At 47.8% G+C, this 13,870-nt stretch overlaps 2 protein-coding genes across 2 annotated transcripts in view; one reads left to right on the top strand and one right to left on the bottom strand.

Annotated features, from left to right (window-relative positions):
* The window catches only part of HSPE1 (heat shock protein family E (Hsp10) member 1), a 24,530-nt gene extending 22,998 nt beyond the window's left edge, over positions 1–1,532 (bottom strand). Inside the window, exon 1 of the mRNA XM_083155010.1 lies at positions 1,494–1,532. Coding sequence (XP_083011136.1) covers positions 1,494–1,532 — 39 coding nt within the window. The remainder of the gene's footprint in view (positions 1–1,493) is intronic.
* A 191-nt stretch (positions 1,533–1,723) lies between these two features.
* Positions 1,724–13,870, top strand: part of HSPD1 (heat shock protein family D (Hsp60) member 1) — a 131,229-nt gene continuing 119,082 nt past the window's right edge. The window contains exons 1-3 of the mRNA XM_083155009.1: positions 1,724–1,750; positions 4,635–4,887; positions 9,871–9,953. Coding sequence (XP_083011135.1) covers positions 1,724–1,750; positions 4,635–4,887; positions 9,871–9,953 — 363 coding nt within the window. The remainder of the gene's footprint in view (positions 1,751–4,634; positions 4,888–9,870; positions 9,954–13,870) is intronic.

Genomic DNA, 13,870 nt, shown 5'->3' with positions numbered 1-13,870 from the left:
AGAGTTGTCACCAGTGGTTTTGGGTCGAGTTTCTGATTGTCTCTCTGCCATCTCATCTTGGATGTCTTGTCGCCAACTCAAACTCAATATTTCCAAAACGGAATTACTTATATTCCCGCCAACTAAGAACAGTTACCATCCTGACCTCTCCATCGCTGTTGACAACTCGATAATCTACCCTACCCCACAAGCTCGTTGCTTAGGGGTCATCCTCGACTCTGAACTGTCCTTTCTTCCCCACATTCAATCTGTCTCCAAATCATCATGTTACATGCATCTAAAAAACATATCCAAAACATATCCAAAATACGACCCTATCTCACACAAGACACTACCAAATCTCTTATCCATGCACTCATTATATCCCGCATTGATTATTGCAATAGTCTCCTAACTGGTCTTCCCAAGAACAGACTCTCACCACTGCAATCAATTTTAAATGCTGCTGCTAGGCTGATCTTCCTTGCAAGACGCTCATCGTCTGCTGATCCGCTCTGCCAGTCCCTCCATTGGTTGCCTGTATATTACCGTATTCAATATAAAACACTTCTACTTGCTTATAAAGCTATTAACCATACTGCACCAGCATATATCTCTGCACTTATCACAAAATATCTCCCATCTCGACCAGTACGCTCTACACAAGATCTGCGTCTCTATTCTGCACGGATCACTAGCTCCCATTCATTATTACAGGACTTTTATCGGGCTGCTCCCATCCTATGGAATGCCCTTCCACGCACATTAAGACTCTCCACCAGTCTCCAAACTTTCAAGCGTTCCCTGAAAACTCACCTCTTCAGGCAAGCCTATAATATTTAAGTTCTACATGCATAACTCTCCGAGGCACTTATGTATTATATAGCTTCCCTTCTGGACTTGTAACTGCTATGCTATTACTGGTGCCTGTCCTTATGTTTCCCCCCTATATCCCTATAGATTGTAAGCTTGCAGCAGGGCCCTCCTACCTCCAAGTCTGTCTGTTACCCAGTTTGTCTTATCACTGTCTACTATTGTAAAGCGCAACGGAATCTGCTGCGCTATATAAGAAACTGTAAATAAATATGATCTGATGGCTGGTTCTTTTAGGAAAATAGATGTAGTGTAAAGAACATGAATTTCTATAACATTGTCTACCGTAAATGCCAAAACTAGTATCTATCTATTGTAGTGCCTGCAGAACTTACATTAAGATACTATTATGTGTGCTATATATCAATATATATTCTAATACTGCTTTGCGCTCCCTTTGTATACATTTATAGATGTTTGAGGTTAGAGCAAATAAAAAATCCTTTTTAAATTATTGTGGTACCCGATTTCCTCCTCCCCCTTAATGTGTTCTTCTAAAGACCATAGGTGAAGGGTGATAAATTAGTGTCTTCAGAATCCTACAAGTCCCAATAATATATGGGGAAAATGAACCTCCCCATTCTCCGTGGTGTTGACAACTATGAGATGTAATTTTCAACAATTAATATTTAAATCCATACCTGCTGCTTCTCTTTCCCTAATGTGCCTGCTGTTTTCATAGTTTTGATGTATTAAGTTATATGAAGAGATGGAATATATAGATATTGCTCCTAGATTACTAAAACTCACAGCAACCCTTGGGAATATGTTCATGTGACTTCCGATCTACATTGTTCTTATAAGTATAATTTATAAAAGGAAATGTATTACTTTAATGTAAAAGCATTTTTTTTTTTTTTTTTTAACCAATATGGAGGATATAGAAAATATATATTGGGTATCTACCCCTATTACATGCCATGAAGCCCCCGCGCTCATGTAATAGATGGGTCACGTCAGTGGCCCGGCGGGCATGACGAGTGCTTGGTTTACACTCTCCCTGCCTCCTGGACCGGGTGGGATTACATAGCTGGACAACAGGGGGCGCTTGTGAAATCCACCTGATCTGCCGCTCCAATAAGATACCGGGACATCTGTGAAGCCAGAAATTGTCACACATTGCCCGAATATCAGCATTAAGAATAAATGTATACTGACGACAATATTTTCTTATATCTGCGGTAAGATTTAAATTTATAATTAGAAACTCTACCTGCCTATTTATTATCTTTCTAAATGTTTTTGTTGATTGGATGGTCTCTATTATGACTGGGTGGTCACGTGACCTGAACAATACAGGCGTAGTTACCCAGCCACCTACCTTTTGATAAAGCTACTTAGCGTAACAAAACGAGTCAGATTGCTGTTATTGGACACCCACTACAGAAAAATCCTGGATTGCAGCCTGAACCAGCCCCATGAGACTTCCTTTGCCTCCAACTAACCAGAGGCCTATTGGACCAACAAATCTCTGGATACTTTTCAAATGCTCTGGGGTTAAGGACTAAGCTGCCATGTTATTTCCACAAACTATCTCCAGTGGATTGACTGTTAATATTACCAGCTTTGGGCCATCCACACGGACACAAGTGGCTAAAAATGCTGCATCACCACATTCCAGGGTAGTAAGGATCCATCTGCATTTATTCCTTTGAATGTTCATGGTACATATAGGTACTCCCAGGTTACTCATTATTTTGTGGGTGCCATTTATATTTTTTGGTACTTGTGTAGTTTCACGGCGCCGCCGCTCGCACACTCTGTCTCTGAAACTTGGCAGCCTGCCAGAAGCTCTGTTTAACTGTGCACGTGCCGCTCTAGCTGTAAGCTACGTTTTGTCAGCTTATGTTATCAGCGTAGCGCCGGGCGGCAGCAGCATTGCGCTGCCCAGGCGCTGACAGGTCACTGTGGTACTTGTAGTTCCACAGTGAAATAGGCAGCCCTGCTCACACACTGACAACGGGGGCATGTAAAAGTGCACACCGCTATCAAAGGGGGAGTCCCCCATGCAGACGCTAAATTTAGACGCAAAAGCGTCTGAAACCCTACTAACTGCTAGCCGCTAAGAAGCCGGGGTTTCTGGACTTAGACGCTAAAGCCTCTGAATTTAGTTGGGTCTAGGGGTACACTATTAAAACCTGTCCACAGTGTCACTAGTCGACGCAACAGCTGACGACCGTGTCAATTCCACTATCCACGGCACCCCGAAGCGTGGTGGTACGCGTCCTACAAACTTTTCATACCCCCACTATCCACGTCGGCGTGGAGTTGATTTTCTAAAGCGTCACCTTCACAGCTATCCGCGTCCCCTCGCGGGGCTTGCTGCGCTCGCCACACTTTATAAAATCAACTCCACGCCGACGTGGATAGTGGGGGTATGAAAAGGTCGTAGGACGCGTACCACCGACCCTCGCGGGCCTCGCCACGCTTCGGGCCATATTATTCGTAACATAGGCTTCAGAATCAATTTTATAGCTGGACCATATAATTTTGATACATTTATTGTATATATTAATTTTTGTCTAGTGCTGCATACTTTTTATTTTTCTAAGCTTCCGGATTGAAACCTTGTTTCATGCACAGATAAAAGGTTTGGGTACTCTTTACTTAGAAGGGCGCCCACGATTTTGATCATGGGCATCGCAAGGAAAAAAAATCGCGTTGGGTCGCATCGCATGCGGCCAAAAAATCGCATGCGATGCGACCGAAGCAATTACCGCGATTTTACATAGGGAACAATGTTAAATGGCCCACAGACCTCAAATAGCCACCCCACGATCAACGTGAACCCGAAGCGTGGCGAGCGACGGCGGTACGCGTCCTCCGACCTTTTCATACCCCACTATCCACGTCGGCGTGGAGTTGACAATAGATAGTGTGGCGAACCACCGAGCCTGAAGCGTGGCGAGCGCACGCGGATACCTGTGAAGCCCACGAAGGGATGCATATACCTGTGAAGGTATCCGCGGGGCTCGCTGCTCTCGCCACGCTTGTGGCTCGCTGCGCTCGCCACACTATCTATTCTAAACTCCACGCCGACGTGGATAGTGGGGGTATGAAAAGGTCGGAGGACGCGTACCGCTGTGTAGCCACGCTTCGGGTTCACGTTGATCGTGGGGTGGCGTTAACATTTGGGGGGGCACAGGGTGGCTATTTGAGGTCTGTGGGCCATTTAACATTGTTCCCAATGTTAAATCGGGTCAATTGGGCCATTTAACATTGTTCCCTATGTAAAATCGCGGTAACGCTTTGGCCGCATGCGATGCGACCGACGCGATTTACATTTTTACATGATTTTCTTTGTAAAATCGCGGGCATCGGTCGCATCGCATGCCATTATAATGGCATGCGATGGGCACCCTTCTAAGTAAAGAGTACCAAGGTTTGTGCTTGTTTATACAACATAAATGCATTTTGTATAGAGGTGTCATGTCCTCCTTTTGAAATACCAAAATATTCAAAAACACTGAATAATCCATTAACCATTGTTGTAAGATGTGCAAAATATCCTATAAAAATGCCAGGGCCGAAGCTAAGGAATATGATTCAATTTAGTTATTTCGAGCAAGTGATCTAAAGTCAGTCATTTGAAGTTCTGTTAAACAATGCCCTCTAAAAAGTAGCTGTTAGTGAAGCTGGCATTTTTAGCAGATATTATGCACATTTCACAGCAATGCACAGATAAGGGCTAGACCATTCCCCCTTGGAAACAAATGTTATCTATTTACTGCATGAAGGACCATTGAAGTGTATACTTTATCTATGCCTTTCACCTTTTCTAGGGAAGAACAGTTATAATTGAACAAAGCTGGGGAAGTCCTAAAGTAACCAAAGATGGGGTCACTGTTGCAAAAGCAATTGATCTGAAAGACAAATACAAAAATATTGGCGCTAAGCTTGTTCAAGATGTGGCTAATAATACAAATGAAGAAGCAGGAGATGGTACAACTACAGCAACTGTACTTGCTAGAGCCATTGCTAAAGAAGGCTTTGAGAAAATTAGCAAAGGTGCAAATCCAGTTGAAATCAGAAGGGGTAAGAATCCTGTGGTGTGTTTTTTATCTTCCCCATTTAATTCACAGCATATGGAAAATGCATTTTCTCCTTCGGGAGACATCAGGGGCCACAGCTTTACAGTGGGTAATGGGAGTGGGAGAGAGCTCCAGCACCCTAGAGCAGGGGTGGCCAACCAATCGGAGGCAAAGAGCCAAAAAGTATGTTCTGGTAAGACAAAGAGCTGACACCATGCAAAAATGGGCGTGGCCTAGATTCCAAAAGGCCGCGCCCAATTTTTAAATGAGTTATGGCCTAGCTGGCACAAGGCCATGTCTCGTTTCTGTGTTCACACCTTTGGATTGACGTTTGTAGAATTACCTTATGTCAAACCTATTTTTAGTTAAGATGGGGGTGAGACACACACATTAAAAATACACAATTTATCCAATCCAATTAGTTTGGCACTCTGGATAAAATAGCAACTACCGTGGTGCCGTCCTGGATAGAGATAGAGATAGAGATAGAGATAGAGATAGAGATAGAGATAGAGATAGAGATAGAGATAGAGATAGAGATAGAGATAGAGATAGAGATAGAGATAGAGATAGAGATAGAGATAGAGATAGAGATAGAGATAGAGATAGAGATAGAGATAGAGATAGAGATAGAGATAGCGTCAGAAGGAACTTAGAGGCGACACTTCACTGATTTTTCAAATGGTCCTTTATAAATGAAAAAAAAAATAGACGCAGGTCAACTTTTCATCAGGACAGCAGCCTGTGTGTGCAGGAAAGTGTATTGCAAAAAAGACCACACTTTCCTGCACACACAGGCTGCTGTCCCAACCAAAAAAAGCTTGCAGACATTGAAACGCTGACCTGCATGTTACTGTGACTTTATCTATTTTTTTTATTCCATAAAAGACCATTTGAAACCTCTGACACCTCACTCAGGAGAGATGATTAATCATGAATCGGGCCCATAGTGCCCCCTGCGGTGCTGCTAATACATATTCTGCCACCATGGTGCTACTTACATGTAATACTCATGGTGCCATTTACACATATAATACCCCCCGTGGTGTCGGTAATACAAACAATGCCCCCTGTGGTGATGCTAATACATATAATGCTCCCTGTGTTGCCAGTTAATAAGGGAGGGGTACATATGCGGGCAACTGGTCAGGCAGGGCACACATATGGAAGCCATTAGACATGGCATAGGTGTACATGCATGGAGCAGTTGGTCAACCAACTGCACATGGATGTTAGAAGCTAGGCAGGGCATGGGGCAATTGGTCATAAACGGTACAGGACATATTAGTTGACCGAGCAGGTGTACATGGCTGAACGGATGAGGGCAGTAAGTGAAGCAGGGGACATGGATGTGAGGATATGGACACGATAACGTGATGTTATGTATTGCTCATCTACCCACACTGCTGGAGACAGCAGCATGAACATCCCAGCCAGCCAATGCCACACAAGCAGTTTACCTGGCGGTCACAGCTGGCGTCCTCATAACTCCCTGTACCGAGCACAGCAGCTCCGCACCGACCGCGCTTCCGCCCACTTTATAGTTGCCCAAGCGCTCTATGGAAGTGATCAGTGTGTCCCCTGCAACGACGCACGATGCAGTGACCCCACAGCGCTGGTGGGATGGGTAAGATTGTCGCTACTGTTTCTCTCTGCGCACACAACATACCATGTATACCGACAAGCAGCCTGCTTCCGAGTGCGGTCGCCAGGGCCTCCATGGTCCTTGCATCTGCCACTATATGCGCCGGTTCACTGCTTATGTGTCCCCGCGGTGCTGTGTACGTCAGAGCCGCAGATCAATGGGAGGAGCCGCGGGTTGGCCACCCCTGCCCTAGAGGATAACTTTAACTGCCTCCCAGGCAGCCAGGCTCCTCCCCTCCTATACCCCGCCTCCAGGCCAAGGACCTCAGTTTTTCTAGGGTGCTGGCAGGAGCCAGATGCACCCAAAAGAGGGGCTGCTATATAGCAGCAATAACTTTTTTTTTTTCACTATAAGTGTCAGAGCAGCAGCGCTTGGGGGTCTGAATAGACCCCTGCACTGCTGGCTCCAACACCCGGGTCCGGCGCTGCATCGCCACCCGCGGGTGGGGACCTGCAGCGCCCCCCCCCCCCCCCCGGGCACTGGGGAGCCTGCAGCCACAGCCGGACGCCGGGAACCACAGGCGCCCCCTTCAGAAGAACCGGGACGCACTGTGAGTAATACACGCTCCCCGCCGGGAGCGTGTGCGATGGCGCACTGAGTGGCTGCTACGGCCGGCGAGGGGTGACCGCCGGCTGTGCTAGCAAGCGGCCGGCTCGCCGCCCGTCCCGTCGGAGGTGGCTCCCCCACATCAGCCCCTCCCCGGGGACAGTAGGCAGGGAACTGTGCTAGGCGCACAGAGTACCCGCCACTGACATCCATGCCTGGCTGCACGTGAGGAAGGACACGGAGAAGCTCCAGTGCCACCCGGGGTTCCACTCTTTCACTGCCAGGAGGCTTGAGCAAGTCGTCCCCCCCCCCCCCCCCCCCTGTATCTCTCCTGCGGGACACAGGTCACAGTTACTGAGTGCTCCAGTCAGCCATAGCTGCTGCAAGAGCCTAGTGCCATTTGCCTTTTATTTGCATTGTATGCCTATGTATGCTTGCTATATATGTGTACTTATTAACCCAATAGCTGCTGCATTGTATTTGGTGTCATTTTGTACTTGGCCCTCCTGTACTTACAGTAGTTATGCCCAACAAGGGCAAGTCCAAGGAGGGGGATTGCTGTCATGCACAGCCTGTAATGCGGGCCTATCTCCCCTGGACTATATACAGGACGGCCTATGCGCAAGCTGCTACAATGTGCAGGCGCTGCCCACGCCTACGGCCTCTTCTCAGGAGCCTGCTTGGGCCTCATCCCTTGTCTCAGCTGCGCTACCCCAGCGGCCCGTGCCGTCCTCATCGGTGGCGGGTGCAAACCCCCCCCCCCCCCCAGCATTGGATGCCCAGGGGGAGGGTTCATTGCCCGCAGGTAGACGCAGGTCTTTAGTTAAAAGACCGGCGGCACTCCGGCCCCTCATGCATGATTCAGATGAGGAGGAGGAGGAGCAAGACTGTGGAGGAGGCCGTCGATGACGCCATTGACGTCGCCGCTGACATAAGGGATGCCTGTGTTAAAGAGGACTAGAGCGGATCCCCGTCTCGCCTTGATGTACCAGGCCTGATTACGGCGGTTAAGAAGGTCCTTCTAATAGACGACCACGCTGATCCACCTGCGGAGTCGGGCCCTATATTTAAGCGCCCTAAACGCTCCTTAAGTCTATTTCCCAAGTCGGATAATCTTGACATGGTCATTAACCCCTTCCCGCCGCAGCATGTTTTTGCCTTCCTGACAGAGGCCTTTTTTTTCAAATCTGACATGTATCACTTAAGTGGGGATAACTTTTTTTTGCTTTTACTTATACCAGTGATTTTGAGATAGTTTTTTCGTGACACATTGTACTTCAAGTTAGTGGTAAATTTTGGTCGATACAATTTTTTTTTTTTTGTGAAAAATACCAAAATGTCGTAAAAAAATGGAACATTTTGCTATTTGCAAAATGTTACATTTTCTGCTTGTGAGACAAATAATCATACCACTCAAAATAGTTAATAACTAACAAAGACCATATCTATACTTTATTAAAAAATCATTATTTTAACCTCCTTTAATTTTTTTGGACACTAGGGGGCAGCAGCATCTAAATTTTACACTACACGCAGTTTAACGCTGGTTTTGGCTGTTCACTTTTGGACAGCCAATCGCAGCGATCGCCCAAGACGGGGGGCAACCCTGCCCCCCCTGGGCAATGAGGGAGGATGTCTGCTGTCAGGGACAGCAGACATCCTCCCTCTGTCACCGCGTCTGTAGACGCGGTGGCACTTTTAAGTCATGACGTGTGTGTATATATACGTCATGTGTCGGGAAGTACATCCCGGCCATGACGTGTATATATACGTCAAATGTCGGGAAGGGGTTAAGGAAGCTTGGGAGGTCCCTAATAGGAGGTTTGTCATTCACAAACGTTTCTCCTCCCTCTATCCTCTCCCCAGGAGGACAGGATCCCCTGGGAGACATCCCCCAGGGTAGACGCTCATGTGGCAAAACTGGTGAAAGCCTCTCTGTTGCCAATCCCTACAGCGTCTCTTAAGAATCAGGCGGGTAGGAAGTTGGTAAACTTCCTGAAGCTTATCTACACCATGGCTAGAGCAGCCGGCAGGCCTGCCCTGGCGTCAGCCTGGGTGGCTATGGCCCTAACTAAATGGACTACTGTCCTCACAGCAGGGGTGTCTGAGGGCGCCCCAGCAGACTCTCTACTACCGACTATAGAGTTGATACATCAGGCTGCCCTCTACTTAGGCGAGGCAGCTCTTGATTCCGCTACGCTCTCCTCCAGGGTGTCAGCTTTAGAAGTGGCCGCTCGCAGATCACTTTGGCTGCGTTCCTTGAAGGCTGACACGGACTCTAAGAAGGCCTTGGAAGCTCTTCCATTCAACGGTTCCCTCTTATTCGGTCCCGATCTGGATAGGATGGTCGCTACGGTGGCAGCTTCAAAAACTGCTTTTCTACCATCCACCCCGACTACACGGCCCCGGACGGCTTTTCGGGGGTCGTGGTAGGGGACAGGCCTTCTCCTCCAGATCTTCCCAGGGGGGCAGATCCTCCCGCCCTTGAGGCAAGCGTCCCTGGGCCACCAGGCGCCCTGACCCCAAGCCTGCGGACAAGCCCGCCGCATGCCTGGGGGAGGGGAGGAGCCTGGCTGCCTGGGAGGCAGTTCAAGTTTAACCTAGGGTGCTGGTGCTCTCTCCCACTACCCACTGTAAAGCTGTGGCCCCTGATGTCCTCGAAGAAAGATTTACCATGAAGACCTAAATCTCATTATCCATGTTACAATTAATTTGTTTTTTTCATGTTCTTGGTGCTTATGTGCACCATTGTGGTGGTAGTTGTTGTGCTGGTCTTCATTTTATTTGTTTTAACAGGTGTGATGTTGGCAGTTGAAGCAGTTATTGCAGAGTTGAAGAAGCAGTCCAAACCTGTTACAACTCCAGAAGAGATTGCTCAGGTAACATTCTTTTTATAAAGCTCAAACTTAATGTGGACCTTTCCTTTAGCCATAGCACACTTCTAATGAGTATGCATCCTTTATTTGTCAGTGATAGTAAAAATCCTAAATTGCACTAACTAAATCCACTAACTATTAAATATATCACAAAAAGGCATTAAGGGTAAAATCAATAGGAAAAAGCCACCATGGTTAGACAAAAAAATGACCGCAATAAACAATAAGAATCACGCTATGAATTGTTGCCGCATCCACCATACTCATATGACTTGGCTCCCTGTGACATCTTTCTGTCCCCTAACCTGAAACCGTGGCTCACAGGAAAAAAATGAATGCAATTTGGCTGCAAAAATTCCGGGTGAGGGAGCTGCTGCATTTATTGATCCACCCTTGTATAATAAATGTGTGCAGCACTAGTATTTTTAGCTGAAAGGGATAAAATTGCCCTCTTTGAGCTTCTGGAGTCAGTGGATCCTCAGATAGCTGCTTGGCAACTAGACTTTCTAATGGTTATTGCCTCAGCTTGTTTTTTTCATGACAATAGGAACATATGGAAAAAAAGCTGTGTCCAACCCCATTTGTGTGTTTGGTGCTGGTTTCCTAGCACGGCGTCCATCACATACCATACTTAGTGGTATGCGATGTAAGTGTTAAATTAACAGGAGTGCTACGAAATATCGCATGGCATGTGATGCGATATATATATATATATTTTTTTCTTATTGTATAAGCACCCAGATGGGTGCTTTCAATGTTAAATGCACCCCCATTGTCAAAGCCACCCCCCACTATCAACGCCAACCTGAAGCGTGGTGAGGGGTGGCGGTACGCGTCCTCCGACATTTTCATACCCCCCACTATCCATGTCGGTGTGGAGTTGATTTTAGCGTGGCGAGCGCAGCTATCCCCATGAGGGGACACAGAATACGAGCCCGAAGCATGGCGAGCGCAGCGGAATTATGAGCTTGAAGCGTGGCGAGCACGGCGATCCCCATGAGGGGACGCGGAATACAAGCCCAAAGCGTGACGAGCCTTGCGGAATACATGTGAATTAATCAGTGTCCCCTCGCTGCGCTCGACACTCTTCTGGCTCGCTGCACTGTCTAAAATCAACTCCACACCGAGGTGGATAGTGGGGGTATGAAAGTCTGAGGACGCATACCGCCGCCCCTTGCTTCGGGTTGGCGTTGATAGTGGGACGGTGCGTTACATCTATTTTTAGGACATACAATCATATTCTATACCTAATGTCATGGCATCGCACACCCTATAAAATCGCATGCGATTTTGCGGGACATGCTATGCGATATTGTGGTGTAAAAAAATATGAAAAATCTCATTGCATGCCGTTATAATGGCCCATGCAATTTCTCTACAGTGCCGTACGTAGAAAATCTGGGCGCCGTGCAAGGAAACAAGTACCGAATTTACTCTGTGTATTTGCTTCTAACTAGGGATGCCAATCCTGGGGCATTTTTTCAATCCCAGATCCCGGGATTGAAAAATGCTCAATCCAGGGACTCTCGGGATCCCGGGATTGGCATCCCTAAAAGAAACACACCCTGTCCACCCCTACATGGGCAGGCAGGTGCATGGGAGCGGGGCAGAGCAGCGCTGCGGGGGGTGCCTGGTGCCGCCCCGCAGATTTACTTGCAGGCTGGCGGGAGCGGGGCAGACAGCAGCGCTGCGGTGATGCACATATCCAGGCCACACATGCAGACGAAACCTACTCTGCCATTGTTTCGTACGATGCCAACAAGGCCTTCGAGTGGCCTTACCTGTGGCACGTTATGAGACTTATGGGCTTTGGCCCAAATTTCCCAATGGCCAGGATTTCTGTTAATAGTCATGGTGTTCTCTCTTTCTCTTTTTCTCGCTCTCTTTTTCTCGCTCTGTCTCGCGCGCTCTGTCTGTCTCTCTCTCTTTCCCCCTGGTCTATTTGCTGTAGCTATTGAGCCGCTAGCGTGCATTCTTAGGGATCATCATGACAGCGTTGGACTCCCTGCTGGGACAGAGGACTGATAGTGGCACTCTACGCTGACTATTTACTCCTTATCATGAACGATATATTCGAGATTTTATCCCCAATTTACAGCCATTATTATCCCTTATCAAAGACCAATTATTAGTGTGGACTAAATTGCCCTTAAATGTCATTGGCATGGTCAATCTAATAAAAATGATGATACAACCCAGGGTGCTATATGTACCTCACTAGACCAAGGACTGACTGGGGTCTAGCCCTGCCACAGTACAGGTTGTATTATGCTAGCAGTCTCACATCTCAGACTCTGGTTACAGGATACCGATCAGACTTCACTTCCAACCACGTTCCTACATCAAATATGTACCACTGTCTCACATTCACAGCTACTCCTGGGTGGTAGGATCCTAGGGGTGTACCCCCCCCCCCCCTATTGGTCGTTCAAGCTATTAAAATCTGGCAGGAGGCTCAATCCCTGATGGGATAAACAACGATCGATCCTGGGGCTCCAGTATGGCCCTCTGTCAAATTATCCGAACTTACCTGCCTGTCGGGCAGGCGGCTTTGGTCGTCCCGGGGAGTGGTGACAATTGGGCAGCTATGAGGCACATGTGCTAAACTCTTTCCAGCAGCTAAAGGAGGAATATGAGCTCTCTCATAAGTACTTTTTCAGGTATTTACAGTTGCGACATGCCTTAAATATTCTGTACAACATCCCCCCTGTATTGTTATCCTGTCCTCCAACAAAAATATAACTAATTTAGGGAAAATTAAAACTATTTCTCTAGCTTACTCATTTCTACTATCTACAAGGACTCGTTATCCACTTAAAAAACAGGTGGGAGGGGGCGTGGCTTGGCCTGGGACGCGAGCGGACGCTGGTGGGGAGAGCTCCGCTAAACATCCTGATACACTATCCTGCCCCAGGGTCCGCTGGCAAACCACCTTTACTTTTCTGCTCACCGGAGCCTCTCCTGCACCTACTGTGCCGCACGCAGGTCTCCGGGATGGCCTGTGGGGGCCTTGACGGCTGCTAGTGCCTGCTGCACTCCGTGCTCCCTTTCTTCCGGACACGGGCGCCATTTTGGACCCGCTTCTCCCCGCTCTGCAACTCCAGTCTGGTCCTGACCCTGCCACCGCACCAGCAACGCTGACATCTTCCCCCTGCTGCGCTTTGCTTCTGGCATCAGGTGGTGAGTGCGACTGCTGAGAGACCTCCATCCCTGCTACAGCCTCACATACTGTACAGCCCATCACACGAGGGACCCTGGCACTATCTTGCCTAGGAGAGGCAGCTGTTTTCCCCTGCGATCCTCTGCCTGTTTGTCTACATCAGGCATGTCCAACGTTGGCCCTCCAGATGTTATGAAACTACACATCCCAGCATGCTTTGCCACAGTTTTGCTATTAGAGAATGCTAAAACTATTGCAAAGCCTGCTTGGACGTGTAGTTTCAAAACATCTGGAGGGCCAACGTTGGACATGCCTGGTCTACATGTTGGTGCCCACGCTGTGAGTGCTCCCTGCGACCACCCAGGCTGACACTTGCTCCTCTAGATGGACCTTCTGCTGGCTACAGGTGAATGTGCTCACTGCTGATTGTGCCCCTGCTGCCACTATCCTCAGTATATCTATCTGGTGGTGTGCTAGCCACTACCATTGTTTTTTTTTTCAAAACGTTTTTATTAGCCACTACCATTGTTTATCAGGGCTCCAATACGGCAGTCAGATTGCTCCCCTTCAAATTTGCACCCTGGCTGCACATAACATTCCCATGATTATGGAGGTCTCTTTTCACCAACTACTGCAGGCTATATACGCTGACAGGCTTATTGCCAAGTTGTCTGAGGTGCAGGGGGTTGCCCTATCAACCTACGTTGCTCCTGTAAAGTGTGATGCTGATGATTGGAAGAAATCACCTCAATGCCATGAT

This window comes from Crinia signifera, chromosome 7 (assembly GCF_055691185.1).
Source record: "Crinia signifera chromosome 7, ASM5569118v1, whole genome shotgun sequence".
NCBI classification, from domain to species: domain Eukaryota; kingdom Metazoa; phylum Chordata; class Amphibia; order Anura; family Myobatrachidae; genus Crinia; species Crinia signifera.
This window is presented reverse-complemented; position numbering and strand designations above follow the sequence as displayed.